Source organism: Pocillopora damicornis, chromosome 5 (genome assembly GCF_964200805.1).
Source record: "Pocillopora damicornis chromosome 5, jaPocDami1.2, whole genome shotgun sequence".
Taxonomy (NCBI): Eukaryota; Metazoa; Cnidaria; class Anthozoa; order Scleractinia; family Pocilloporidae; genus Pocillopora; species Pocillopora damicornis.
The window spans coordinates 21,538,437-21,562,586 of record NC_142674.1 but is presented as its reverse complement, the minus strand read 5'-3'; the positions used below and the strand labels follow the sequence as shown (position 1 = coordinate 21,562,586).

At 38.4% G+C, this 24,150-nt stretch overlaps 1 protein-coding gene and 1 long non-coding RNA gene across 2 annotated transcripts; one reads left to right on the top strand and one right to left on the bottom strand.

Annotated features, from left to right (window-relative positions):
- Window positions 1-582: 582 nt before the first annotated feature.
- Window positions 583-23,689, top strand: LOC113685219 (sortilin). Its single transcript, XM_089206684.1, has 24 exons — window positions 583-1,132; window positions 1,245-1,319; window positions 2,784-2,851; window positions 5,740-5,842; window positions 6,719-6,895; window positions 7,660-7,727; window positions 8,137-8,195; window positions 8,858-8,926; window positions 9,486-9,559; window positions 10,510-10,596; window positions 10,803-10,863; window positions 11,603-11,676; window positions 12,532-12,613; window positions 13,988-14,082; window positions 15,066-15,254; window positions 15,900-15,991; window positions 16,870-17,054; window positions 17,894-17,999; window positions 18,512-18,586; window positions 19,736-19,834; window positions 20,143-20,284; window positions 21,295-21,398; window positions 21,849-21,978; window positions 22,501-23,689. The coding sequence occupies exons 1-24, from the start codon at window positions 878-880 to the stop codon at window positions 22,522-22,524; spliced, it is 2,493 nt and encodes an 830-aa protein (XP_089062810.1). The 5' UTR covers window positions 583-877; the 3' UTR covers window positions 22,525-23,689.
- LOC149045942 (uncharacterized) lies at window positions 2,990-5,040 on the bottom strand. The gene is made up of 2 exons (XR_016186697.1): window positions 4,837-5,040; window positions 2,990-4,208 (listed from the first exon to the last, which is right to left on the bottom strand). It is a non-coding gene; the product is annotated as an uncharacterized LOC149045942 (long non-coding RNA).
- Window positions 23,690-24,150: the final 461 nt, after the last annotated feature.

Here is a 24,150-nt window from a genome sequence, read left to right as displayed (position 1 = left end):
CCAAAGAATTCAAAATCCTATCAAAAGCTGCCTACAGAATGAACTCAGAACGAACTCTTGTAACGAGCTAAGGATGATGTGCTAACAGCGGAGAACGAAAAAAGGGGGAAGTTTGGGTCGAGTTGATTTTGGATGTGACTCATGCGCCAATACTACTACACTGTGTTTCTCAGCTGATGGCCTGGCGCGCTAAGGCCGGTTGGTGTTGTGAAGTACTAGTCATGTGATCTACATGAAGTGTCTAGTTTAGCTCTCTGTTATGGCTTCAGTCACAAGTTTGATAAGGGAAAAAAGGGCTTTCGATTTTTGCATGAAATGTCTACAATAAAAAAAACTTTACCACCGACGGGAAACGAATATCATGTTATCATTATCGTTATAAAGAATGCGGAAAAGCTTTCAGCTCAGCCGTGGAAATTTCCTGTTTCCTCTCTCCATATTACTGATGAGTCTATGCAAGAAACTATAATCTCTTGGGTTTCAGACGGAATGGTGTGACAAGAATTCGCACACTGTTGCGGACCTCTGTTTGGATTTAGGGACATCGATGAAACATTGCTAAAATCCCTTTGAAATTCAAGAACCTGTTCAAATTATCTCATAAACAACAAGAAGCTGTTGCAAAAAGAGAAATATAAGTTTCTCATTTTCACCTAAATCTCCTGCTTACTTCCAACAAGGTCATATCCCTCCCTCAGAAAACCGAGACTGCAGGAAATTAAATCTGCGGTTAGGTATTTAACGCATGCTCGGATCGGTCTTTCAAGTTTATTCTCGGAGAAAATCATTGGGGGACATGTATTTTAAACTATAGCTTTTCGTTGTTCTTTTATTTCTCCTATTATTTTTTGTCATTGTGATTTTATTTCCCTTAATAATGCGTGGGGTTGTCGTAGCAAGTATTTTTCTCGTTGTACACTGTATGTGTGCGGTTATAAACGCTGAACTCGTCCGCGATCAACCGTCTACAAACGTCCTAAAATTATCGATCTCGAGAAAATCCCTGAACTCTCAGCGACGTTTTCGCCGAGACGCGAAACACGAGGAAGATGAAGGTGTAGTCAACGTAGGAGGAGACGGGAAATGTGACAATCCTGCTGTGGATGAAAGCAGTAAAATCGAAGATAATCCAGTAAGTCTAGTGCATTTTGCAGTTTTGTTTTTTGTTTACAAAGAACAGCCATATTTCCGCATCTTGTAACAACGGTAGTTGCAATTCATTGGAACCTTTTTCTTTTTTGAAGTGGAAGTTTGAAAACGAAACAAAGATGAGTATTTCCATCAGCTGGATCGGTAAAAAACAGACTGGAGAAGCTGCGGTGAGTAGAGCTTTTAATCACGACCCTTATTTTTCGCTTTACGAAAACTACGTCGTTTACCTCAGCGATACCGATGCATCTACCATCTGAAATTAGTATTCGGTTTAATTTACCTAGTGCGGATCACATGATGATCGGCGATGTTTAGACAGAATTATAGGCTCTCAGTATGTGCAAACTTTCTATTAAACCTTTGCTCGATCTTACGGCTCTAGCAAGTGTTTTTGTTGTTAAATTTTAGGTGCTTTTTATCCCCTGCAGTTATTGTTTATCATTAATCATAAAATGTCGGTTATTGAATTAAGAAGAACAAATTACCATGGCATCCAAAAATTCCTATAGGAATGCTCCTTTGTCTTAAGGTATATGCGCATGAAGTTTTGGCTCGCAGTTTTTTTCGTTTTTTTCCTAACAAAGCCAAGTGTAACATTTATAGGGAAAGATTTAGACGAATTTCCATGAGATTGTTTAAATTTGACATGGAGTGGTACTATTAAATATCAAATGATTTTTAAGTCTTAAGGATACCGATTAAATTTTGTCTGACTGCACTGATTAAAAAAGCAGTTGTTTATTTTCTGTTTTAACACACTTAAACAAATAATGGGTGAAAGAAGCATGTGTGGGTAATTAATAGCCAAAAACCCCTCATTAAAAAATCATTAAACAAAACGAATTAAAGAAAAGATGAAAATAAGGAAATGGTAGAATTCTGCTGTGTCTTGTAAAATTGAGGTAGATTGATGATCAATCTACCTTGATCAATTGATGATCAATCTACAGTGTAGCTCTGTGGAGGTAGATTGATCATCACAATAAGTCAACCCTTTCATTCCCAAGATCTTGTCAATAATTCTCCTAACTGTCTGCCACAAAATTATTATGATGTTGATTCTGGTAATTTGGTTACTGCTTACTTATAATCTCCTACATGATGTTTTCCTTTATTCTCATCACTTGACTGCTGTTGTAAGGAAAAATTTTGCCCTGGTCAGTTTTGGGGTAAACAGGTTAAGTTAGGTTTTTTTTTGTGAATTAACCCTTTAATTCCCAGCAGTGATTAACATAAAACTTCTCCCTACAATATCCATACATTCTTCAGCAAACAGGTAACGAGAATATTCAAACTTATCAGGTAGAAGCTGCTATCTTGATCTAGCACCAAGTTCTCATAACTAATTTACAAGGAAATGTGTAGCAGCTACAGGGGAGAATTAACATTCATATCTTGGGAGTTAAAGGGTTAAAAGGAAGTACCATAATGATTTAATTTAGTGCCCTCATTCCAATTCCACTGTTGCACAGCACTTTTCAAGGGCTTTGGGAGATATATAAAACTGTATAAAAGTTGTTTGGAAATAACTCTTTATAAAAATAAGTAATTTAAAAGTTTATGTTGTTACTAAATGCTTTTTAAAAAAATGAAATTGTATATTACATTTCTCTTTTATGTCTTTCTTTCAGACAATGCTACTGTTGGCCACAACTGAGCTGATGTTTTTCTTTAGCAAACCTTCAGACCTTTACAGAAGGTAAAAAAAATGGATATTATTATCATTATAAATAGTAATCATATGTATCCATATGCCTTTGGTCAAGTAAACACAAACTTCCTGGATGGCTGGTCATTTTGTTTTTGTACATGTAATTCTGGTTGAGATATGTCGTAGTAAGGACTGTTCTGTTGTACAGTTTGTTTTTTTCTATTCTCCGAAGTTGAGTTGTGAAAATCAAAATGACACAATGAATCTTCAGGAGGCAGCTTAGTTCCAGGAGGAACTATCTGAAGCTCCTCTCTAATGAATCTATGCTTTGATCCATCTTTCAGATAGTAGAGAACTGGCTCTCCTTTATTCACAATTGATCTATCTATGTTGTTGACCTTCATAGACTTGAAGCTCTTTTCTTTCTGCCTTCCAACTCACCAGTTGCATACAAGTACCTCACATTCTTTGAGGAGTTGAATGTCCTCCCCTTCAAGCCAACATGTCTTGAATAAGGGGTTGAACTCTTTGCATCAACCACCTTTAGTTATCATTGATCACCTCAACAGGACTCTTTCCCATTAATTGAGTCACTTCATGATTCAAAGCTGAGACAACTTTTGGAAGTCTTTTTAACTGTTCAGTAAATCTCTTTTGGAATCTGAAATTCATCTATTGACCTGATACTGTAAACTGAACAAACCTTCACCCAAAGTTTGATGGATTTGCTCAATGATTCCTTGATCTCTGTGATGGTCCACATTCCCTCTCCTTATCCTCACATCATGCTTTTTCATTTCTTTTGTGACATCACCTATGAATTCATGCCCGGGATTGACCTTAAGAACTTTTGGTCATTTTGGTGATCCTTTCCAATAAATTCTTTAAAGAATCCCTCGAAGTTAGTGGTTCAGCATCTTTGTCATCATTTGCACTCAGAAATTTTCTTCTACATTAGAAGGGGATGGCTTATTTTCCTTCTTTCTTTCTGATAACTAGTTTTCCTTCTTGATGGAATACCTTGGATTCTTCTCTCTACTATTGTTCTTGGCAATGGAACTGTTTGAAAACTTTTTGGTCTTGGCAAAGGGATTGTATTTTCAACCTTTTTTGTTCTTGGCAAAGGGATTGGTTTCTGTCTGTTCACTACTAATTAACATGTATGTTGTTGATCTTAGTTTTTCATCCACACTCTTAATGCCAAGTGTCTTTTGTAGCTCTGGCTCTGTGAGGTATGAGGTGTTGTTCATGTTTTTTCCCTTGCCATGGCCAGAAGGATGAAATTAGTTAGTTTGGGTTTGCATTCTCTGCCTCCAATTATGGAACCAATGAGCTCTTTTTTTCCTGTTATACCATGTGGCCAACAGTCATAATTCAACCATTTTCTTGTTCCTTATTTCCTCTTCTGTCATTTCAAAAATATCTCTCATTTTTATTTAAGATGAAAAAATACTTGTATTTATCATCTTCATTAAAAATGAAAGAAAAACCTTTTTTCGTCAGAGAAGAAAAGTACAGAAGAATATTCATGATTCTTAATGAGAAATTTTTAGAAGGCTAGACTGTTACAGTGAAAGAATTGTGATACTGGTTACTCACTTGAACTCGACATATTGCAGAAGTTTGATATTTGCATTTGAAAATGCATTCAACTCTTTGTCTGAATACCTGAATTCAGTTCACAAATCTAGACAAGAGTTTGATTACCAGAAGAACAGAGTAAAAATATGGAATGACTGATAAGATTTGAATATGATGTTGAAAATCCTGAGAGATCTACAATACGGAAAGTAAGGGATAATAATTTCATCAAAGAAAGCTTTTATGATGACCAAAGGAGATAAAGGTTTCACTATTGATATCTTGAATATTCATCATAGCAAGTAGCATGTTCTGTGGTTCAGCATACTATGTGAAAGACAATAGCTTGCATTCCAGATCTCTTTAGCTACTGGTAAAGTTGAGAAAAGATTTTTCATTTAGTTCAAGAGTTACAAATTGTTAGGGAGATCTGAAACGTATCAATTACATACCTTTGGAATAATGTGTCTTTACAATGTATACACTTATGTCTTGAGATGACCAAAGAAAAGCTGTGATTCAGTTTCTTGTCAAATTCGACTCTTAACCCTTTCTGCTAAATGTTACCAGAAAACCAAGTTTTTTCTGATAGTCTTTCTTGATCTGTTCCTTCAGAGTTTTGTGATCAACTTTCTCACTGTTTTTAGCTTTTTACTCTGAGCTTCTCTGTCAAAACACGATATTGCTCAAACTCAGGCAATATTGAGTTGAAATTCAATATCTGAGATCATGGTGGATTATTATCATGAAGAATAATTTACTGCTTCAAAAGGTTTTTTCTCTGACATCAAACATCCCAAAACGATTGAAATATCTCCATGAAAGTGACTGTTGTCTTTGTCTAAGAGATCAGTTTATTATGTAGTTGTTCAATGAAGCCAATTGACAGATCATATTGTCTCCTTGTTGCTAATGACAACCAATCCCCAGACGTGAAAAAAGATCTGTATCTAAGGAGTTTAAAATTTTGAGAGCATTTTTCAATGAACTCATCAAAATTTTTAGTCCCTCTTTATCCAATGTATTTCCACGGGCTTTTTGCAAGACTTTCAATATTTTAGTTTCCAGCAGGAATTGTTTCAGCAGAGAATTGTCTTGTTCATCATCAAAGCTTGGAAAAATTCAGGCTTTTTGTTGGGATTCTAACCTGCGATATGTCTTGAATGTAAGGCAGATGCCAAACTGTCATGTGAACTTTTTTGCAGGGATTACATATTTCATTTCTGTTGCAATGACTTTGAAGACAGTACTTCCTAATTTTTTTTTTCTTAAAGATGTGAATTGAACTTGTCTGTACTTAATTTCAGAAGGATAGATGGTAAATGTTATTGCTTTTTCTTGTTTTCTTGTTTCAGTGAGGACTTTGGAAAAACTTTCAAACATGTGAATGCTGAAGTTTTTAATATGCATATCAGAAAGGACAGTGGAATCTTGAAAAGCCCAGTTAACCCTAACAAGGTTAGTAACTCTCCCATCTTGTGTCTCTACATTTCTTTGTTAATTATGGCCGAGTTGAAATAATAGGGTAATTTAGTATTCTCAACTGAGTTGATGATGTAAATTGGCCACCATAAAGAGTTTTAAAGCTGACGATTTGAGTGTTAGCCCTTCGTCATTTGCTTTGATCAAAGGTTAGCTCTCAAAATGTCAGCTTTAAAACTCTTAATGGTGGCCAATTTATGTTATAATCTCAGTTGATTAATATACTAAATTACCCTGTTGTACACAGCACCTCAGTTTCTCTAGAAACTTACCACTTTCATTAAGTTGAGAGAATGTTGTGTTTTATCAAGAAAACCCTGAACTGACTAGTTTGTCTATTCTTATCACCTGTTTTTATATTAAGTATTGATCTTGCAAGGAGAAGCTGCACATTGATCATGAAGTGGGTTTGATTTCTTGGGGGGACTGAACAATTTTGTTTGTTCCACACTCTTGAAAAGACAAATAACAGCTTCCTTTACTGAACTATTGTCATTTCCGCTGTCACCTCAGTCTGAATACTAACTGGGACTTAAACCCTTCAACACCCAAGATTTGATTATTAATTCTCCCCTCTAGCTGCTAAACATTTCCTTGTAAATTAGTTGGGAGAATTTGGTTTAGATCAAGACAAAAATTTCTATCTGATAATTGTTTAGTATTCTATTCCTTTCCTGCTAATTAATGTATGGATATCATATTAGGGAGAAGTGACATGTTTTAAAATCATATAGATCTGGGAGTTTACAGTTTAATGTGCTATTTACCATTATACCATTATACCACATTATCATCAACTTATTTAACTGTTTTCTTGACTGATGCTTTGATTCTGTTTATTTTGATTTGTAGGTTATACTAGTTTCTCACAGCATTCCATTTTTCCCAACACAATCTGGCCTGGTTATCACCAAAAATGGGGGAAAAAGTTGGGAGAAGATGAAAGTTCCATTTCAGATCAGTGGACCACTTCTGTTTCATCCATGGAAGGAAGATTGGATCTTGGCAAGGGCTGTTGTTAATGGGATGGTAAGGTTTGACTGGCAGATTGTCATTGATGAGTTACTGATGGCTTTTCAAGAACTTTCTAATTAACTGACTCAGACCGACTTTGTAAGTGACTTGCTCAATTACTGATGACATGAGTGAATGACTAACTGACTGATTCTTTTGGCTGACTAACTTACTGACTGACTTATAGACTGACTGACTTACATACATACTGATTGACCGACAGACTTACAGATTGACTGACTGACTGATTGACCTGCAGATTGACCGACTGACTTACAAATTGATTGACTGACTGACTGACTTACAAAATGATTGACTGACTTACTTACTGAATGACCTGCAAATTGACTAACTGACTAACAGATTGACTCATTGACTGACTTACTGAATGAGCAGCAGATTGACTTGCTGACTTACAGGCTGATTGACTGATTTAAAGAGTGATCAATTGTGTGACTCACTGAATGACTGACTGACTGCCCAACTTGCAGATTAACTAACTGACCTATAGATTGACTGACTAACTTACAGACTGACTGACTGATTTATTGAATGACCTGCAGATTGTCTAACTGACTTACAGATTCACAGACTGACCTACAGATTGACTGACTGACTTACAGACAGACTGACTGATTAAGAGAGTGATCTATTGTGTGACTCACTGAATGACTGATTTATTTCAAGATCACTTCCTTGAATTTTGTTGCTGCCAAACAGGCCAACTTAAATGCAAAATTTGCATCAACAAACCATCTTGTCTCCTCTATATTTTATAGGCATATTTATCAACAGACTTTGGACATAACTGGAAATTTTTACAGAGTTATGTTAGGAGCTTAAAATGGTAAGAGAAAAGGCGAGATGTTAGTTAAAAAATTTCCAAGCAAGTTCAAGTTTTAGGTTTCTTTGTTTTATTGAAGTTGTTTGAAACAAATGAAAATGAAAATCAAACTGGGGTGAAGCAGGGAGAAATTTGAACTGGAACATACACTGTAGGGTGTGAAATTAATTTTTTTTTTCTGATAGCCACTTGGCTCCTAAATTCTTCAAAGTGGTAGCCAATTCAAAAAAAGTTGGTCGCCATTTTCAAAGACAAACAAAACCTTTCTTTACGCTGACAGCGTTCTAGATAGACCCTCCAAAATTAAGTTAGGGAAAAGATCTTTAATGTGCTACAAAGTGGACACTAGGATGTATGATATACAATGTCTGCAGAGGAACTTTTAAATTTTGCTGTTTTGATTTGGTCTTAGGGGTGCCATCACAGATACGAAAAAGGAAGAAAACACAATTTTAATGACAGTCTCATCTAGTGAGTAACCTTTTGGTGACTGTGCATTAATCAGCATGTAAACATGTAACTGCTTTGAATTGTTTGATCTATTGTGTTTGTTGTCTTGCAGTTCTGGAAATAGCTTTTTATTTTAAAGGGGTGACAATGGTATTTTGAAATGTCATAGCTTTTGGAAAAGGTTCAAAACATTTCCTTAAATTCTCATCAACCTCTTATGAGTCCCAAAGTTTTGTGCACAGAGGGTTGTATCTTGGTCTTGAAGTCTTGCACTTGTTTTATACAGTGAACAGAGAGCTGAAATGAAAAGCAAAATACAAAATGTCCTCAGGGAGCATGCCAGTTTGAACTTAATGTACCAGTACCTATTTTTCAGGTTGTGGGAAGCTCACTCAGTTAATTTTCTTTTGCATGAACAGCTCCTGTAGTTAATCCCAAATCTGGAAAAAAACTCACATAATTTCAAAACTCCTATCCATGTTGAGCAGAGCACAGAAAATAATTTTCTTTGGTTGCCATGCATGTATCTGCTCTGGTAATATTACAGACGATTACCAATCAAAGTGCATGCAGTATTTCATTTTATGTTTTGTGTAAGTGTAAAGTTGCCAATAGATCAGTTTTAATCGAAGAAAGTGTATAATTTTGTTAATTCTGTAATCACGTGTCTTTAAAATTAACAGATGCCAATAGCTTCCTAAAAGGAGAAGCCAAGTTGCTTAGATCAAGAGACCTTGGAGAAAAGTTTGAATGTAAGTTTTAAAAAATAGCTTTAAATAATAAGATAATTTTTTGATGAATCAGACATTTCCTACAGAACAAGTTGGAAGAATAATTTCTGCTCTTTTTCACCTTAGTCTATGTACTTTGAAAACGTTTTTCCTTTTTTGGACATGATGTAGTCAGCTCTGCTAAAAATCATAAGGTTTTGACCGCATATACTTCATGTCTCTTCTTCAATTGATAAGATTGATTGATCAGACATTACCTTATGCATCGTGCTTTGCTCATAGTGCAACTAATATTGATAGCTGAAATGCAGATTAACCATTTTATCCAGAAGTGATCAACGCGTAATTTTCCCTGTAACATTTATACTTAATCCAGCAAACAGGAAATGAGAATATTCAAACTTATCAGGTAGAAATTGTTGTCTTGATCCAGTACCAAACTCTCGTGTCTAATTTACAAGGAAAGGTTTAGAGGCTAGAGGGGAGAATTAACGATCAGATCGTGAGAGTTGAAGGGTTAAGACTTTATATTTGGACAATTTTCACTTCATTGTGTTTGTGATTTGCTTGCTTCTCTTAGCTATCCACGTTCAGCATGTTTACTCCTTTGGACTTCAGGGCCACTTCCTCTTTGTCTCTGTGCGCCACAATATGGTATGTTAATCCTATTCTTTACATGATGTATTACATTCATTTTGAAATCGCTGTGATCCTTGCAATCTGATTGGCTCTCATGACTGCAATTTATTCTCGAATTGCACCAAGTTCGAGACTTTTCAAAGGCGCAATTTGGTGACGGGGAATCAAGAAATGATTGCCAGTAGAAAAATTTTAATCATTGGTCGCTGGCAATCTATTTTGAAGAAAGGGGGTAAGTTTCTAAAGAGTGGTGCTGCGTCGGTGGGAGAGTATAACAGGGTAATTTAGTATTATTAACTGAGTTGATAACGTAAATTGGCCACCTTAAAGAATTTCAAAGCTGGCATTTCGAGCGTTAGCCCTTCGTCATAGCGAAATCTATTTTGAAGGCTCACGTGACTTCTTACGACTTTTAAAACCCTTAAGCTTCACAGGAAACTGATGAAACATGAGCCCCTATTCCCGGAACCCAACCGAGACTGAAGGACTTAAATGTCTTGCTTTTACCATGTCTTGATTAATGTCTTTTATCTCAAAAAATATGGAGCGTGAGACAAAACATTTCAATAAAAAGTGTTCAGCAAGAAATAATCTTTAATTATAGAACTTAATTTGGAACAGCGAACAATTAATCGCGGATTGAATATAGAACAACTGGGAAAACTTCCATTATTTACACAATACTTGGCAATTGCTTGGGACATCTGAAGAGAAGGAGGTGCCGACAACGCGCTGGTGATAATTATACGTATAGTTTTTTCTTTAACTAATTCTTGAAAATTATCGAAAATTGTCTTGATCGCCAAACACCGGCCACCAATTTGCCAACTTTCACTGCAAATTTAGTGATCAATAAATTTTTTTCTACATACTTTGGTGACCAAAATGGTGATAGTTTGGAGTGTTATGGACCCATTCATTATTTATTTATTCATAAATTTTTTATTTACTTTCCTTCTTTTCAGAATAACAATTCCCGCACCATGCATGTGTCCAAGAATGGAGGAGATTCATGGGACCCTGTACAAGTGCCAACTGTAACACCAGAAAGGGTATTGTCGCAAATCATTGAAACATTTGTGTTATTTATCAAGCTATAGCCTACAGAGCAGGCGTAGTTTTGGTGAGGGAGTGCTTAGTATTTTCTCAGCGAAAATTATGGCCGCCATCTTTGATTTTAATGGCAGCTTTTGATCGAATCGCAAAACGACTGTAGCCCGTAGCCACTCAAGTTGATCATTCTTTTTTTCTTGCACAGTTTTATTCCATCATGGACATGTCGGAGGGAATGATTTTTCTTCATGTTGATGATCCTGGAGGTTTGTTACGTTCATTCATCTTAAATTCGACTTTATTTTTATTAGCCAGTGTATCTTTTGTTTTGTTGTATAAATTATCTTGCAATTATATGGAGGAACTGGGATGGCACAGTGGTGAGAGCGCTCGTCTCCCACCGTGGGGCTTGGGATCCATTCCCTGGACCTGGTGTCACATGTGGTTTGAATTTGTTGTTGGTTCTCGTCCTTGCTTCAATAGCCTGTAGAGCAGGCGTCATTTCGGCGAGCGAGTGCTCAGTATTTTCTCAGCGAAAATTATGGCTGCCATCTTTGATTTAAATGGCAGAGGAAGGCTGGGAAGAGAAAGAAAGTTGTACCAAGGGGGTGAGTGACAGTCAAAAATAAGAAGAGGAGTGGGGTTGGGGGAGTGAATATTTTTCGCCCTTCCCTGCTCCTTCCCCCCAAGGCCGCCTGTATCTCCAAATCGGACATGGTTGAATAGACGATCGCGAGATTCGTAACGTTAACTCGCCCTAATAAGACGCCTGCACTGCAGGTTATTGCTTGAAGGGTTTTTCTCCGTGTCTTTCAGTTTGCCTCCCTCCCAACCAACAATCTAATTCCAATTCAACCTGGAAAGAGTGGACAAGAAGAGCAACCCTGCTAAATTCCAATTATAATATTATAATTATTAATTCCAATCATTTTTATGATAATTATTATTACTATTATTATTATAATTCTCATTATTTCTAATGTAATAACGGCATTTCAATTTTAGATACTGGTAGAGGAGTGTTGTACACCTCAGATGCTGATGGAATTGTGTTCGGTGAATCGCTCCGAGACCATGTGGTACGTTAAGCAGGTGTCTCTTTTATAGCGGAGCTCGCAGAGCGAAGCGCCATAATTATACAAAATAGTAGTAACCCATCAAGCCGAAAAAATTTGGATGTACGACTGTACGACCGTACAAGGTACTACTTTTGACATGCATGGTCAACTGTACCGCAGGCACGCCAACGCCACGGCTTTGTCCAGTAGTCCAGTGGTAGTGGTCAGTGCACTGGGCTCCGAGTCGGATGACCCGGGTTCTAGTCCTGGCCAGGGCAAGGCGTTGTGCCCTCGAGACGTGCGGGTTAAAAAAAAATGCGAGCTCCGCTTTTAGGCTTGGCTAAATCTATATATTAATCTTAATGTACTAGATTGAAAAGGAAATCATTTATGGCCCATAGTAGCATTCCTCCATTTAACCATTTGACCCCAATGAGTGACTAGCATCTAATTTCTCCTTACAATATCACCACTGAATGAAACATTAAGGTTATGAGAATAAAGGAAATGATCACCAAGTAAAGAAGCTCTTGATTGTTAAGCAGATTCTCCTTATAAGCACCTTAGCAAAATGTAAAGAGAACAGTATGGAGAATGTACATCTTGATATTAGGCTGTAAAGGGTTAACCCTTTCGCTCCCAGGAGTGGCTTAAAATGAAATTTTTCCTTGAAATGCCAATAGGTTTTTAAGCAGAAAGTTATTGAGGAGAAACTAGGAGACATGTTTGATTAAACGCCAAATTCTCGGCACTCAAATGGTGAGAAATCTTTGGAAGATAGTGCAGAGACTTGATGGTGAGATCTTGGGAGTGTAAAAAACAACCCACTTGTAGCCAAATTGTTAAAGAAGGTTTTTTTGTTTGTTTGTTTATTAGTACACAAACTATGGGGAGGTAACCGATTTCTACAAAGTGGAATCAATGAGAGGCACTTACTTAACAGGCCGCATGAACCAAGGTAAGCATCGTAATATTTAATAAACCCTGAAGCTAAAGTCTTGTAATAGAATTTTCTAAACGCTTGATTTATAGACAGTACTTGGATCTACACTATGATGTACAAACTCGCGCGTTGGTATGTATTTAAAAAATTGTCAGGGCAGATTTGTTGAATTTTCTTTGGGGTAGTTGATCCGCTATTGGCAAAGCTTCAACTTCTTACACAAGCGTTGAGACACCCCGAAAAATAACAGTGTTGTTCATCAAAATTGATTATCAATGAAACAGTGGCTACAAATGAGGAAATTTTAGAAGTGACCCTGATAACAGAATCGGCTCTGTAAGCTTATGTTTTATATCATTATTTAGTCATGACATTTACACTGTATAAAGATATTATGATACCAGGAAATGTGCATACCTGGTGATGGGAGTAGTTTTTTTTTCTCGAAGTGATGAGGAACAGCTACTCAGATAGAAGAATTCCGTTCGAAAATGATGACCCGTTTATATTTTCCGAGTACGAACACGTATACACATGTAACAGTACCTTGACAAGGTCGGCTTGCAACGAACAAGTCTTCATGTAGTTCGTGGATTTGTATTATTTTAGTGCGGTCAGTCTCTTCTTTAAAACAACTACCTGTCAATAATGGAAAAGCAATAAGCTAGCTCACACGTACTAATGAGACAGACGCGTATGTCCTTAGGTGCGTATATGAGCAGTTTATACGCGAATACGCTGATATTTATACGCACATACACTTGTATTTATAAGCATATTTTGTCGGTTGACGTAATTCTAAGCGGTATTGAGTTTTGACAAAGTATGAAATCCTTGAAGAAATTGTATGTGGGAAATGAACAACCCAGTAGGTCATTTCCTAGTCTTAAAAACGCCAACTTTCGGAAAAAGGAGGAAGAAAAAGCTTTTTTTTTCTTCTTTTGAAAAGGAGTTTTTTATGCATGAAAACGAAATAACATTACAATTACCTTCGTTTTAAAGCACAGGCTTTGGGCATCACGGAAATGGCTTAGATACCGTTAACAGTAAATTTTTGATGAACTTTCACATATCAGGGGAGTAGGGGTGGCGCAGTGGTGAGAGCGCTCGTCTTCCCCTACCGTGGCCCGGGTTCGATTCCGGGCCCTGGCGTCCCATGTAGGTTGAGTTTGTCGTTGGTACTTGTCCTTGCTCTGAGGGTTTTTCTCCGCGTCCTCCGGTTTTCCTCCTTCCACAGACACTAATATTCCAATTTCAGTTTCGACTTGGAAACAGTGGACAAGCTGCGCCATCTCGTGCAATGTCCATTACTAAATTCTAATTTATTTCCACGAACTGTTTATTTTACACGTATATTTATTTGTTCTCCATTTCTTTGTAACTCCTCAGACAGGAGTATAACGTCAATGATTAGTTTTAACCGTGGTGGTGAGTGGAGCACTATTCCCTTGGCGGATGAACAATGCAAGAACGTCAAGCGAGAGGTATTTCATGAGCACCTCGTGTACAATAACGCCATAGGCTGATACGGTTCTCTGTTCAGTTACGTTCTGGTCGACAACTAGATTAGAGCAGTTTTCGAAATTGAGTGTCGTAAAACCAAAAGCAAAGTAATTCCAGTGACCAATCAGAACAATGGTGAACGTTATCATCAACCAATGAGAACTCGCAGTGAAAGCAAGCAAATTGGTCAAGCGCGGGAAAACGCGGACGACCAAGCCCGGATTATTTTTAGTTTGGCTTTTGATTGGTTGAAAGGATGGCGCGAGTTTTCTGGACCAATCGCAAGGCAAAGTTAAGTAAAACCTTTGCAATCCCAGAATACTTTCGACACTCCATTGAAAATTGCTCTATCAGCGTAAGATAAATGTTGCTCCGTTTTTTTCAGTTATGAGGATTGAATTCATAAAGGCGACAGGAACGTAGTGATTTTCACGCTTTGTAGTTCAACCCACGTGGGTCTCTGTGAATGCTTTTTTGCCTGGGGCACAAAATGGAAGATTCAGTCAAATTTCCGGCAAATATGTAATCGAGAACGCTTGGCAAATTTGAGAACTGGCTACCTCCGAGAAAGCTTTTAAACGACATTCGACTTAGAGGAAAAACCGTTGTTAGCAAAATGTTCGTTCGATCATAGAAGTGGTTACTTAATAGGATAGCCGTTAACCCTTTAACCCCAAAGAGTGACTGACTTCTAAATTCTCCTTACTATATCAGGCCTGAATCAAACAGTAAGGTCAGGAGAATTAAAGAAACGATCACCCATTCAAGATGCTCTTGATTGGTCAACAAATTCTCCCTATAAGTACCATAGGAAATATTTAGAGAACAGTGGGGAGAGTGTGCATGCTGATGTTAGGGTGAAAAGGTTTAGGAGAAAGTATACTGTATGTGCACAGTAGCGCAGAAAAAAACTATTTTTTTTTATTGTATTCAAAATGAAAACTTTTGATTGTGAATCTATCAGCCAGGTGAGAAGTGCTCTCTTCAAATCCATGGCCGTTTCAGTCGAAGCAGAGGAGTAGAGTTTGCCATGGGGCCCTTGAGCATTCCTAACGTGGTTGGTATCATACTTGCTCATGGTCATGCGGGTAGTGCCTTGAACAGAAACGTGGACGTGTGGATGACACGTGACGGAGGGTACACGTGGAATAAGGTAGGTTCAAGTGAAGACCAGTCTCCTTTGCGACCTTTGATTGGTCACGTCACGCAGCGCTTTATTGCGAGAGTGAGTTGCGTGACGGAACTAAATGATGGCTGCAAAGGATGCTAATATTGTTCAGAAGTTTGTTTTTCTCTCTGGATCGAATGAAAGCTACAGACGAGAAAATATTGGGAAGAGATTGATATCTCCCCAGCCCTTTCTCTAAACAAGTTATAAACAGTACAAACAGTGCACAAATAGTGGTCTTTCGCAACATGGGTCCCTTGGGTCTTCCCGCGCTTCAGGGGGTTGGCTTCTTTTTACTTTGAGTACAGTGTGGCTCCTGGAAAAGTTTTTTTCGCTTTTTTCTGATTCGTCGTTGTGATTGCGTGGGTGTAGGTTTTCCTTTTCTTAGCTCTTTGATTGGTTCAGAAAAATCGCGCCTCTCTCTCAACCAATCAGATGCGAAACTAGAACAAATCCCAATTTGGTCGTCCGCGTTTTTCTCGCGCTTCAGGCAGTTTGCTTGTTTTCAATTTGAGTTCTCGTTGGCTCTTAAAGGTATTTTCTTTTCTTCTGTTTGACGACATCTAATCGAAAAGTGCTCTAAAACACTCAATCGCAAAGCGTTGCATTAGTGATATCTGTTGTTTGTAGGTTCTGAGTGGCTCGCACCATTACTCCATTGGAGATCATGGAAACTTGATCGTGGCTGTACCAGCTTTCAGCTCTGCCACAAAATATCTCATGTGAGTAATGTTAGTAGTTAGGTTAACAAGTGATGAATAACATCATCGCTTTATCCACTTCAAGGGTTTTTGTAAAGATTTACAACAAAGCACCAATTTAAAAGTAGGAAGGATCAAACTTGTGGCCTGTTCTTGTCACAGTGCAAGAGCGAGGTGTGGGGTGGGAGGGCAGGGGGGAATTTAGCTAAGGCTTTCGAAACCGCTTTCACGACTGCCGAGATCAGTCTTCTCCAGGACTCTTATCACCCGGACGATCAGACTTCACGATCAGCTATTATCCCATTTACTGAAGAAGATTTGTTGAGGGAAAAACTGCTGGGACAAAATTTTGCGGAGTAGCGTGTTCCAGACGTTCGGTTGGTGAACGGAGCGAATAATAAACGGCGTGATAATAGCGGCAGAGCGAAAACGAGGGAAGTTCCGATCGGTTCGCGTAGAGAATGTAGTTCATTACGAGACCCGACCCAACCTCCCTCGTTTTTAACTCAAGCCAGTTTTTATTTAACTCTTCCGCTACATTCGCGCTGTTTACAATCGCGCTTCGTTTTCTTAACCCTTTACACCCTAACATCAGTATGCATATTCTCCCTACATTTCCTATACATTTCTAAGGGTTCTGAAAAGAAGAATTTGTTTAAGAATCAAGAGTTTCCTGCGTTGTTGATCATTTCCATAATTCTCTTGACCTTAATGTTTTATTCAGGGATGATATTGTAAGGAGAAATTAGATGCCAGTTACTCTTAGGGGTTAAAGGGTTAACTGACTGCTTGTTGTTAGAGTGCAATTGCTGAGTGAAAATGTTTGTTATAAATATTCCTTCACGGAGGAAATTATTGACAGATGAGGAAAATTTATTCATGTTTGGAATTTTTTTCAGGTATTCAGTGAACGAGGGCCGCTGTTGGTTCAAGCATCCTTTTACAAACCGCGACTTCACTGTCACCGGGTTGGTCACAGAGCCGGGTGGAAAAACAATGAGGTTCAGTTTGTGGGGATTTACTTTACCTTCAAGAGAGTGGCAGGTTATCACTGTGGACTTTGAGAACGTACTCAAAAGAGCTTGTAAGTTGCCAAAGTTTGCTGGTTTTCGGTGAGACTCCGCGCGCCTTGCCTAAGAACAGAAGGTGATAAATACCATTGGGATTTCAGGACGGGGTGCGTTTTGTGGTTGGTCCAGAAAACACGTGCCTCTTTCTCAACCAATGGCGTCATGGCCACTCGCGTTTTCCCTTGCGTTACTTCGCCCGCTGATTGGTCCAGAAATCACGCACCACCATCTCGACTAATCAGATACAAAGCTAAAACCAATCGTGTCCTGGCCACCCGTGTTTTCCCGCGGTTTAATTCGGTCGGTGATTGGACAAGAAACTTCCTGCCCAATTTCGAACAAAATGTAGAAAACATTTAAAAAGGCTTAACTTTTCTTAAAAAGTTAAAAAATTTTATTGATGGTGAATGTTTTTAAGCAGGGTTGCCTTTTTTTGTTTTGGCGTTGCTGCACAAACAAAGAATTTAATTTCGCTGATTCGTGCGTTTTACAGGTTATATTAATGATAACTGAACACTAAAATGGCTTCCTAAGCCGTTGCGCAACTGTGTTCGTTGTTGATCTTTCTTATAAAAGAAAATTTTGGCTGTTTTATTACAAACAAGTAAGCGCTTGTTTCCTCTTAAAGTTAGGGATTAATTGTGTTTTCAGAAGTTGCAGAAATCAATCCTTAATTTTACTCGGCCTCATGCGATTACATACTCCAATCAATTGCAACTTCGTATTCTCTCGTGTTTCCCGCGCTCGGAGCCGGTCACATGTATTTACCCTGAATCCTTATTGGCTTTCTTTTACATTTCCCTTTGCTTTGATTGGCCGTTGAAATCATTTGATGGATGTTGTTGTTCTCTAGGTAAAGACGACGACTACGAAAAGTGGATACCTCACGGTAAAGGGGCGAAAAACGGATGCTTGCTGGGTAGAAAAGTTTACATTCTAAGACCAAAGAAAGAGAGTCTGTAAGGAAACAATTTTGACTATTATCTACATACATGACCGTACGGTCTCCTCTCTGATGCCTAAAGATATATAACTCCAGCGTTAAAACGCATTTACAAATTAAAGCAACAGAGCGGTCAAACATTGGGCATGCGCAAGGGGATCAATTTTGGCCGGACGCGCGTTAATTTCCCGCGTAAAATTTCAAATGGAAATGTTTAAGAAAGAAGCGTTGACACGCCAAATATGCCAAACTTAGTACTAGAGGAAAGGTATAGACAGCAGATCTCGTTAGTTATTCTCCTTACTGTTAGCCATACAATTCTGATGATGTTAGTTCGGAGAAATTGGTATTGGATCAAATAATAATCCCCTAATTGATATTTTTCTCTTTTCTCATCACTTGTCGTCTTAATTTTGTATTGATGTTCTAAGGAGAAATTCTGTCTTGGTTTCTCATGAGATTTAAAGGGTTTAAGGTTGTTCACGAGGGGTAGTTAGCTAAAGTATTTTAACTGTTGTTTGTTTGCAGTTGTTTTAATGGAGTGGATTATATCCATCAAGAAAAAAGTGAATGTTGTGAGTGTACACACGATGATATAGAATGGTAAGGCAGCAAAGAGTGCAACGGAACATATCATAGTTTGTTCCAGGCGTTCAGTTTGGGAAACGGAGCGAAATAATGAACGGCGCGTTAGTCACGGGGGAGTTAAAAAAACGGGGGAGGTTTGGGTCGAGTGGCATTGCGCGACCCGACTTAGACTTCCCTTGTTTTTCAATTTTCCGTTTCTATTGCGCCATTTACCATCTTGTTTCGTTTTGTTAACTGAATGCCTGGAGCTGGCTAAAGATATCAGAGCTCATGCAGAATCTTCGAAAACAACGTATGTATGCAAAATCGAGTAAATCGCATAATTCGTGTTTTTGTAATTCGTGTTGTATGTCCTTAACACCGCCTGCCTAGATTAGCTCGCTATTTGCAGGAGGTGATTATTGTACAAAGATTTTCCTGTAAACTTAATAAAGTTGAAACTTGAAAAAAAAAAAAACAACGTAACCTATATATATATATATATATATATATATATATATATATATATATATATATATATATATATATATATATATATATATATATATATATATATATATATATATATATATATATATATATATATATATAACTAACTGCAGACAGTACTGTTTCGGCCTTCTGGGCCTCATCAGTGCAGTGCTGATGCTAGGATGGAGGTAAGGCTATATAGCCACCCCAAGTGATCTCACATATGTGGTATCATCTAAGCCATGCCAGAGTGCTCAAACTAGATAAACTAGTGAGCATGCATATATATATATATATATATATATATATGTTATGGTTCTACCCTAATTGTTTATGCAATTTGTTGAATTCCAGTGTTAATTTTAATAACTCTCTCTGGAGGGCTCTAGTGTATGTGGAGTAGTGGAGGGAAAAACCAATGGGCAAATACGAAACATGAAAGCCGCACACGGAGTGGGGTCGAAATGACGTGTGATACTTCTCGCTCTCAGTTTCCACGCTGTTTCTTAAATGTTGTTGTTTTTTTTTCACCTGCTCAACGGAAATAGTCTGAAACGAAGGAATGTTCATGTTTTAGTTATGAACTGAATTGCGCCCCCGCAAACCCCGTGGAATACCCTTCATTGAACAGTTTATTGCCGCCTTGATGGATTTGCCAATATTTTGTTCTTTTCGTTTTTTCTTTTTCCTCAGCGACTACGGCTATCATCCAAATGGAAATAATTGCGTGAGGGACGAACATAAACCTCCAGAGCTTTGTATACATGGTGACGTGGAAACAGACAATTTAGGGTCAGTGGCGCATAGATTCACGCGTGACCAGAGTGACGAATTATGGTATATTGTGGCTCTGTCGCGACAATAGCAAATCAATATTGTGATTATGCTGTTTTAAAAAATTCATGTCGTGACTGATCTTTGTCAGTTTGGCTTGTGTGTTGCTTGATAAATGAAACTATTGGATCTGAAGAAAATTTGGCCGCTAGTGACGTCATCTAGGCCGTCGTCTGTACCGTCATCTGTTCTCCAATAGATCATAGATAAGAACCAATAAAACTGCCTGTATAATTCAGCTAAATATATAATATAATTTGTTGTAGATATCGACGTATTCCAGGTGATCAGTGCTGTGGAGGTGATCCTATTGTGAATAAGTATTTAGACTCACAGCAGCTCTGTAAAAATGCTTCATGGTACGAATACGGGATGAATTATGACTATGAGGCAAAATTTGCAAAGAAGGTAAGGACGCTGTTTTTTTATATTATTTTATTCAATCGCTTGGGAGCGGGTCTTTATTGTGAGCGCTACGGCACCAGTCTATTTTTTCACCCGCGGGAAAAGTCTAACGGCTTCAGCAACGCGAGCTGGCGAGAGGTCTGCAGGGGGTCTGGTACTGATGATCATTATTAGTGCCAGACCCCTTGCATACTTCTCCTCGACGCATCTTAAATCTACAGGGCTCGTAATGAATAATGAATATTCGAAGAGTTTAAGGATTTCCACTTCAGAGGAAATCCTTTAGTATCTAACTCTTTTTTAGTTTGTCGTTAGATCGCCGTGGACTTTTTTATACCGCATATTATGTTTCACAGCCGAGCTAAAAATTTATCATTTTTTATTTACTCGAGGCTTTCGACATTGTCGATCCTAGCAGTCTGCATGACGTGTTTTCATATGAATCAAATATTGGCTTAGCTAACCTTAGCTTGAGATCAGGCCCTCATTATTGGCGCTGCAGGACGCGCTTTTCTCTGTCCGCGGAAAAATTTGAGACGACTCGGAGAGAAGTGTGAAGGGGGTCTGGCACTAAAAACTTATTATAAGTTCCAGACCCTCTCGGCCCACGTTCCTCAAGGTTATACCCCTTCCCGCGGACGAAGAAACGGTCACGCCCAAGCACTATTCGGCAGGCTAAGGTCATCTTAGACTGAATGTTTCTAGTGGTCTTCGTTCTTTTCCCCGTTTACTTGCCACTCACTCACGCATCACAGATACCGAGGCAGTGTTTCAATAAAGTTATAAAGAATTCTTGATACATTAACTCTTTCAATCCCTGGAGTGACCAAATATGAGTTTCTCCTTACAATACCAATACATTTTTAAGCAGAAGGGTGACGAGAAGTAAAGAACTTATCAAGCATGGGATACCATTTGATTTCACACCAAATTCTCAGACTTAAAATTATAAAAAATATACGACAGACAATGTGGAGAATCAATCATCAGATCTTTTTCTTTTCTATCTGTAGAAGGCGCACAGTAAAGGTGCGGTATGGATAGTCTTTCCTATGGTTTTGATTTTGATTGTGGCCGCTGTGTACTTTGGCAGAAAATACTGGAAGGTTCATAAAATGTAAGTGCATTTTTATCTTACACGATGTGATATAACCTCTGTTTCAGATAATCTCTATTCAGTGGAAATTTTATTTAAATCAAACAAAATTGAATTCCAACCGCAAAAAAAATAAAAAAAAAAATTTCTACCAAGTTTTTTCATCGTATGATCCTGTCGTCCTCAGTCACACAATCGTACAGAAAAACAGAAGAGAAAAGGATGAAGGAAAAATCCCCAATAAGTTACTTGCAAGTGCCTCCTTTCCCCCCCCCTAAACAATGTTGCCTTAAACTAGTGACCATTTTGTTAACTCCAGGTAACACTGAAATGGGAGAGAGGGAGATGGAAATAAAGGTTTTGGAAAAAATCTAGAAAGTAGTGGTGCGTGCCAAGAATTTTCCAACTCATTGTAACCTGGAGTATCTTGAGGAAATGTCGCATTACAACTTTTGTTTTGTATCATTGCAGCCGCCCCTCTTATCGCTACTCTAAACTTTCTCAAGACGACGTGGAAGAAATGGAGGGCTCTGAGAGTTTCAAGTATGATCCCAGACCCAAAGGATTGCGGGCCTATCGAGATTGTGATACCAGTGATGATGTAAGTGCTGCCTTTGCTCTTTTCGTATCATGAAGACGAATGCTTTTTTGAAGAGGTGAAGGGAGGAGGGGGGAGGGGCAGGCTGGAAGAATTTGGTTGTGTCGCTATAAATTGTGCTTGATCCCTCTCCCCCCCTCCCCAGTCAATTTTCTTTAGTCCTCCCTTTATACTCTGACAAATCCTCTCTCCATCCCCTCTGAAAACCATGCGATTCCACCCAAAATCCTCCTCCTCCTCCCCCCCAGCCCCCACCCCCCTTGCAGCGATAAATAAGGACTGATTCCCAAGGGAAACTTTCTGCGGAGGTACGGTATTTCAGGGAACGCATTTGAAGAAGGCAACTCTCCAGAGGAAGAATTTCAGATAGGGGTTTCCCTTAAGTAGTAAGTTTCAATCCTGCCCCATAGGAAGGGAGGTGGTTAGAGATTGAGGGAGGGGGGTGGTAGTGGGGTTTACAGAGAGAATTCCAGCGCTCACGGAACCACTCAGGTTTGTAACGAAATCTTCATTTAACTTTCACAGGATGCAGCAATGATCGACCTGTGAGCCTGATGTGGAAGCTTTCTGACACCAAGATGTACATATAGTTTAAGCATAATGATGATTGTAGTCTAGAAACATCTGGCAAAATGTGTGTCATCCTAGGCAATAATAGACGTAAAGGAAGGATCACTGTTAGTAGCTAAGCAACTGCAGACCAACCCCTCCCCCAACATTAGCCTTAATTTGTTATCAGTTGAATGTTTTTGGAATAGGGGAGGGGTAGGTGCGCAGCACTTGAGATACTGACATGGATCATAAAGGGACAAAGTACTTATGTAGATTAGTTTTTAAGGATCGTAAGTTATCACGTGGATATAACTATAAAGTGTTAAAAAAGGAAAGTTTCGTGATACCTTTATAGAGGATCACTGAAAATCTCATTATTTATAAGCGCAAGAATCTTAGCTCGATTGATCGATTTGATTGTAAGGAAGCTTCGCACAGAATCATGTACCTTGCGTACAAAATAAGACAACTGTATTTATGGATCTGTCACGCAATGCGAACAACATGACTACAAGCCAAGCTTGGGTATTTAAAGTGTAAGCTTTATTTTGGAGATTGTTATTATTCATTATCTGCGTGTCGGTGTTTATTTTCATGAGTATAGTACCTAGTCACCAATATTATTGATTAGCTGTGATAATTTTTAAACGTAACAAAGAATATTTTTCAAATGAGTGTCTTTGGCTATCTGGGAATACACTTTGTGTCCTCACTACCCCTCTGAGATTGAGCAAGAAAACCATTCAGCTGCCAGACTTAAACCAAACGCGTCTTGCTCACTATCGTTTTCCCGCCCTTCGGTCCGGTCACATTTTGATTGGTTCCTGGAGATATTCATCTTTGCTCTGATTGGCCGTTCTGACCACCTTGGATGGCTTTATGACACTCAATCGTAAAAGGCCCTAACGTATTCTTGTTGAATGTAATTGGATGGCGTTGCATCCTATTTACAATGTCACGCCATAATTGTTCCTCTTTGAATTTGCTACAGAAGAAGAACTCCTTTAGAAACCGAGGTCCTTTACCTCGCTGTTTCTGACGGTGTCTGTAATATGCGTGAAGAAATTTTGCAGAGAATTGCAATGTTGCCGATTATGCATATCAATTTTGGTATAGACCCACCTCATTTTGTAGAAAATAAACTTATCAGTGTTTTCGTTGATATGCAGCATTTAATTATGTTTTCTTCTCTTAGAGTAGCTGAGCCTTATAAAACATATCAATTGTTTAATCTGAGATCACATGCAAAGATATGTTTTGTACGTTCCGCTTAGTTTCGCCTCCTTATTCCTAATGCTGCAGCTTGAATGCCAACCTGTGACTTGCGAGTAGCAGGCGATGAGATGAGCAACGAGAATGATTTGAAAAATCGCATGGGAGCCAAAAGTTACTCATGGACAGTATGAAACTCTTTACTTCCATTCCCTCCTTGCGCGCCTCTTCCCTTGGTCCGAGAATCTCATTAGTTATTCTCTCTTGTAACCGTCTTCTTTTTACTTATGGATCAGTTTTGAGAATTTTGTGTTTTTATTCCGAAATCACAGGATTTTTTTTTTTGAAACAAAAACAGCTTAAAGTAAGCTACGAAATATTTCTTTCCAGCAGGAGTTTTGGTTTTCATAT

What these genes read in the sequence shown, in the direction of transcription:
- LOC113685219 (XM_089206684.1), top strand. Translation starts at nt 878, where the DNA reads ATGCGTGGGGTTGTCGTAGCAAGTATTTTTCTCGTTGTACACTGTATG. An exon ending in CCTTCAGACCTTTACAGAAG is followed by an intron (nt 2,852 to 5,739) that starts GTAAAAAAAATG and finishes TTCTTGTTTCAG; the next exon opens with TGAGGACTTTGGAAAAACTT. An exon ending in AGACCAAAGAAAGAGAGTCT is followed by an intron (nt 18,000 to 18,511) that starts GTAAGGAAACAA and finishes GTTTGTTTGCAG; the next exon opens with TTGTTTTAATGGAGTGGATT.